The sequence below is a fragment of the Mytilinidion resinicola genome, assembly GCF_010093595.1.
Source record: "Mytilinidion resinicola strain CBS 304.34 unplaced genomic scaffold BDZ99scaffold_38, whole genome shotgun sequence".
Lineage (NCBI taxonomy): Eukaryota > Fungi > Ascomycota > Dothideomycetes > Mytilinidiales > Mytilinidiaceae > Mytilinidion > Mytilinidion resinicola.
In genome coordinates, this window is record NW_022985474.1 from 289,605 (window position 1) to 295,420 (window position 5,816).

Here is a 5,816-nt window from a genome sequence, read left to right on the forward strand (position 1 = left end):
CCTTTTCTATAAATATATACAGGCTATAATTACTGCTATAGTGCCTATTATAAGGCTATTAAAATAGGTATCGCCGGTATAGTTAGAAAAATACTCGGAGGAAGTATATAAAACTAAGAGAGCGTATAGAATATAGCGCTTATCGCGATCTATAAAGAACTAGATATTATACTATATTTAGTATAACTATAAAAAAAGAACTATATAAAGGGAAAGTACTAAGGCGTGGCGCTATATAGTAGAAAAAGTAATAAAAAACCTAAAAAGTATATAGAAGCTAGCTAATTAGGGCTATATAGCTAGTAAGGAATTAAAACCTCCGCCTTAATTTCCCCCTTTTTTAAAACCTAAGAACTTTACTCTATATATAGATAACGAAATAAAAGTATATATACTAGTAGAGCAGTTTTTTCCGCCTCCGGCTAATATAGACTTATCCGACCTAAAAGGGTTCTAATACCCGGAACTATATAATACTATACTAGATATTATAATTAAGGATATTTTTTTAGCGCTAATAGGAACTACCCTAGATAAAGCTCCGGGTATTATAGGGATTACTAATAGGTTTCTTAAGAAGTGCGAAATACAGCTAGTGCCTATACTAGCTTAGTTTTTTATAAGGTGCCTATATAAAGGATACTATCCTCGGCTATTTAAAATTTTTATTATAGTAGTGCTATATAAGCCCTAAAAAGCGTCCTATACAACGGCAAAAGCCTATAAGCTAATCGCCCTACTAGAAATAATAGGTAAGCTATTTAAATAGATTATAGCTATGCGGCTATTAAAAATTGCGGAAGAAAAGGATATACTTCTACCTAGTTAGATAGGGGCACAACTAGAATATTTAATATAAATAGTACTTAAGCTTTTTACTAAATAAATCCACGCTGTATAAAGAGGAAATCTATAGCTTATAGTATTACTTTTTAGCCTAGATATATTAGGGGCGTTCGACTGTATATTATATAAATATATAATATATAACCTATAGATTTAATAAGTACCGGAGTAAATAGTTAGGTTTATAAGGTTCTTCCTACAGGACCGTACTATAAGGCCTGCTATTAGAAACTTTATAGCAGAACCTATTGCAGTTACTATAGGAATACTGCAGGACTTCTTCCTATTACTAATACTTTTCCTTTTCTTTACTAGCACGCTTCTACTAATACTATAGCGCGGTAATATAACGGCCTATAGGTTTATTAACAATATAAATATTTTTATATATAGTAAAAGTATAGAAGAAAACTGCAGGACTATTAAACGGGCGCATAACCGGTATATAGAGTGGGCAAGAAAGTATAGAGCAGTTTTTGCGCTAGATAAATACCACCTAATATACTTTATAAGAGCCCGTAAATCTATTAATATAAAAGCTATAGTTAATATATAGGGCTTTACTAAAGGCCCTATAATAAACCTAAAAATACTAAAAGTTTAGGTAGATTCTAAACTTAAATAGGGCCCGCATATTAATACTATAAAGAATAAAGCCACGGCCTAGATAGGGGCTTTTATAAGGCTTACGGCGTTAACCTAAAGTATAAGCTTCCGAAAGGTATATATAATATACTCGGCGGTTATTAGGCCTGCTATTATATATAGATATATTTTCTAGTATACTATACTAGGTATAAAAAAGCAGATTAGTAAGATAAAAATTAAGCAGCTTAAAACAGTATAGAACTAGTGCCTTTATACTATTTTAGGGGTATATAAGACAATAAATATTAGGGTAATAGAGTATAAAATATTATACCTTTTACTCTGGCTAAAGCTAGAGAAACTTATAGTAGCCTATACGGACCGTATATATAAGGGGCTAGCCCGCGAGTATATTAAAACCTAATATAGCTATATAAGAGAAATAGTCTATACTAAATACAGGCCGAAAGGAATACTATAGTACGGCCTAAGCAGGCGTAATAAACTTTATAAGCTTATAGTAAAGGTATTATAGCTAGCCGTATAATATAAAGGCGAATTAGAAGAATTCTATAGGCGTATAAGGTATAGTATAATCCAGGATAAATATAAAAAGAAGTAGAAGAAGGAATAGAAAGCCTACTATAAAGAACTACGCTAAAAACCTTTAATACTAGTACTTAATACTAAATAGAGCAAATAATAAAAGGTACTATATAAAGAACTTATAAAAGTAGAGAGTATAATTATTATAAACCTATAAATAGAGTATATAGGGCTTAACGGTTACCTCTACTATATAAGAGTGCCCGGCTACCTAATACCGGTATACCCTTGCGGGCATAGCTTCTAATCCCTAAAATATATTATAATAAGTTGCAGAAAACACGTTAAAAGCAGGGGCGAGCTATTCTAGAAGGCTAAGATAAGGACGTATAAACAGCTCTATAGAAGCTAGAAAAAAAGAAAGGCTATAGCCTAATAGCTTTTCTAAAAAATAGACCTTTTACTATACCTTTTAGTAGCTAGAGAAATAGTAAAGGCGGAAATATAGGTATTCCACCTTTTATAACTTTATATAACTATATATACTATATATACTATATATACTACCTTAAACAATCTAACAGCGTTTTAGCCGCCGATTTTAGAGGGTTGTAACGCCGTTTTATAAGGCTAACTTGCCGTAAAACCCCCCTAAACGTGCCGGCACTAGCTTAAACGCACGTGCTTTTCGGGTTTCCTCTATTAGCTAGCGTAGGCGCTAATAGTTAAAGGAACCCTGGAGCTCGTTTTATATCCTAGAGCGCAGCGGCACGCCTGCGACCTTAATCTATTTTTAACCCCTATATTATATCCTAAACTAAGGCCGCCCTGCCAGCGGCGTATTTAAAACCTTCTACTTCTTATTAGCTATAAATCCGCGCACTAGAGCCCCTTCCTCCTCTTTACTTTCCTCTGCTTAACTAGCTGCGTACCTACTATCTACTATATTATTTACTAAGTTTTTTCTAGCAACCTTTCCCTTTATTAACCTCTACGCACCGATATATACTATTATCTACCGGTTAACAATTCCTCTAAAAAGAGCAAGTATATAAAGTCTAGTATAGATAATAGTATAGGGTCGAATATAGATCTAATAGATATTAACACTTATACTAATAAGGATAGCAATGGTATAGAGGACGAAGTATAGCTTTTCCCTAATAAAAACCTTCCGCCTAAGCACTTCCTTTAACAGATGGAAATATTTAACAATTAAAAGTATATAGAACAGGACTATAAGAACAGCACTACTAGCCTGCTAGATTATATAGAAGATTAGTAGAATTAGTAGGTTATTAGTTTCTATTCTCCCCTTTTAACCCGCGCTAGACTTAAGATATACAACACTAATATAGTATAAATACTAGATATACCTTAGGAAAGACAACCTATATACCTATTTAACTATATCCGTCCGCACACTATATACCTTTTTTAACTGGCTACTTAGTTAGCGCTAAGGGAAGAAAGGAAGGAAACTTCCGGGTACTAAGTTTGCTAGCTCCCTTAGGATATACTGGAAGGTATTCCGCCTAGTATATAAAAGAGCAACTAGTAATAAGATTAATAGCAAAATAAACCGGAGCATATATAAGGTGCTAAGAAAACTAGTAAAAAAACACAAGCTAAAGAAAATAGGGTAAGATAAGGCCTGTATATATATAGAGGATTAAACTAAAGTATAATAAATAAACCTTATAATAACTAAAAAGAGATATTCTTACGGACGGTGTAGGATATAAGTCTAGATCTACTTTTAACTTAGTAGTTTTATAGTAAATCGGCTACAAGCTATTCTTAAACTCCGCTATTAATATATATAGGTTACCCTACTCTAAAATCTAGAAAAAGGGCCTTATTAGGTATTACTAGAGTTTACCTTCGAATTTATAAAGGAGTTCCTTAGGATAAAAAATATATAAGTCTATAAGTTTTCTAGTTTAGCTAATATCTATATATTTTTAAAAGAATACTAATTTTAGTAAGGAATACCTTCTTTATCCCTAAAATTATCTATAATAAGTTCTTTATCTTTAGTCTATATATTTTCCTTTTTAGGGTGCTCTTCCGCAATTAGGCGTTTGCAGCATATAATCTAATATCCGAAAAGGAATTAAGCAGGCTCTTTATTCTACTAGAGCGCAATAAGCTACTATTAACCCTTAGTAGGAAATTAGATAATATCCTAGTTCTTTAGCAACCGGTAAAAACCGTAAATAGCTAGAGTATTTCTCTTAACCAGCCTTTTTAGTACTCTATATTACTGCCCTAGATTAAAGTACTAGGGGAAATTACAGGGTTTGCCTAAATTACCTATCCCTATTTATTAAGATATAATAGAGGGAAGGCCTTTAATAAAAATAGTAAGCTTAGCCTAAGCCGTTATTATTAAGACGTAGAATTAATATAATATATAGGCAATATTAGCAAGGCTATGCAAAACCTTATAATAACGCACCGCGATAGCCGGACGTTCTTAAAACACTATCTCTTACAACGTATTATAGTAGATACACAAGCTATTATACAAGGCATCTAGCCCTAAAATATACTAATGCGAGCAGCTTATACTATAAGTCGCTTAATTAATCCTTAATAGCCCTAATAGCTTACTCCGGAACAATCTGCATTAGTAAATAATTATTCTAGAGTATATTACCTACTCTAAGAATAAGAAAAACTTAAATATACCCTAAACGCCATAAAATATCCAAAGTATAAAGAGTATAATTGCAAAATCACCCGGAAAAGGCAGTACTAGCGAGATGTCCTTTTTAAGAAGGTTAAGGAACGCTATAAATATAAGCAACCCGTGCGTAATATTAAGCAGCAGCTTAATAGTATTAAAGTTAAAACCGAGATAGTTATAGTACAGCCTTAGTATGCTATACTCCTAGTATAGAAAAAGCTAATCGACGCTATTATAGCCCCGCCGGGAGTTACTCTAAAAGCAGAGATACGCCGGCGTAATAGAGCTATTTAAGCCGTTACGGAATATTATAGGGTTAAGAAGGGCGGAATACACCCTATTTAACTCTAATAATTAAGCGGTGGTATTACGCTACTAGGTAAAAGCAAAAATAATACCTAGCTAGACCTATCTATATAAACGCTAGAAGCAGCTAAGGTGTCTATATATAAGAAGATAAGGCCGAGGATATATTTTATTTGCCTAGGTAACGAAAATCTGCTAATAGAACTGCGCATATACTTATTTAAAACCCTAGGCGATTTTAGTAAATATTATAAAAGAAAGCACCTAGTAAATACTAGGAAAAAAGAATCTATTAGATATAATCTCTACTAGGTTGGCCTAGATAATAAAATGCACTAGCAATAATATACTCTCGATATTTATAGTACTGTTTTATAAATCTGCGCTGCCTATTCTAGCCCCCTAGGCGCTAGCGCTTATATTACGCTAGCGATTCTAATACGCCAGCGTTATAGAGCTTACCCTAGCTTGCTATTAAAACTACTGCTATTTTGCTTTTTCTTTTTTTCTTAAGCTTCTTTGCTCCTCTATTATAATACCTTAGTTTAGAGCGGATTCTAGAAGTAGATAAAAGAGTTTTTCTATACTAAGTTAAACCTTTTTTTATATACTTAGCTTTTTAATTACAACTTCCTCTATCTTTCCTATACTTAGCAGACACCTCTACACCTTGCCTCCTCGCGCTAGCCTTATACCAGCCCTACCTATAAGCTTCCTTTCGCTTACTAGCAGTTTCTTCTATTCTATTTTGCTGTTCCCGTTCCTTATACTCGCTCTGCGATTAGTATTTAATTATTTCTAATAGCCTTACTACTACTATCTGCTAACTTATATAGCC

At 33.0% G+C, this 5,816-nt stretch overlaps 2 protein-coding genes across 2 annotated transcripts; both read left to right on the forward strand.

Annotated features, from left to right (window-relative positions):
* Nucleotides 1-1,234: 1,234 nt before the first annotated feature.
* On the forward strand, nt 1,235-1,402 carry BDZ99DRAFT_403157 (uncharacterized protein; the record flags this gene model as incomplete). Its single annotated transcript, XM_033716328.1, has 1 exon — nt 1,235-1,402. A coding segment is annotated over one exon (168 nt), but the record flags the coding sequence as incomplete, so codon positions are not given.
* A 2,041-nt stretch (nt 1,403-3,443) lies between these two features.
* On the forward strand, nt 3,444-3,626 carry BDZ99DRAFT_403160 (uncharacterized protein; the record flags this gene model as incomplete). Its single annotated transcript, XM_033716330.1, has 1 exon — nt 3,444-3,626. A coding segment is annotated over one exon (183 nt), but the record flags the coding sequence as incomplete, so codon positions are not given.
* Nucleotides 3,627-5,816: the final 2,190 nt, after the last annotated feature.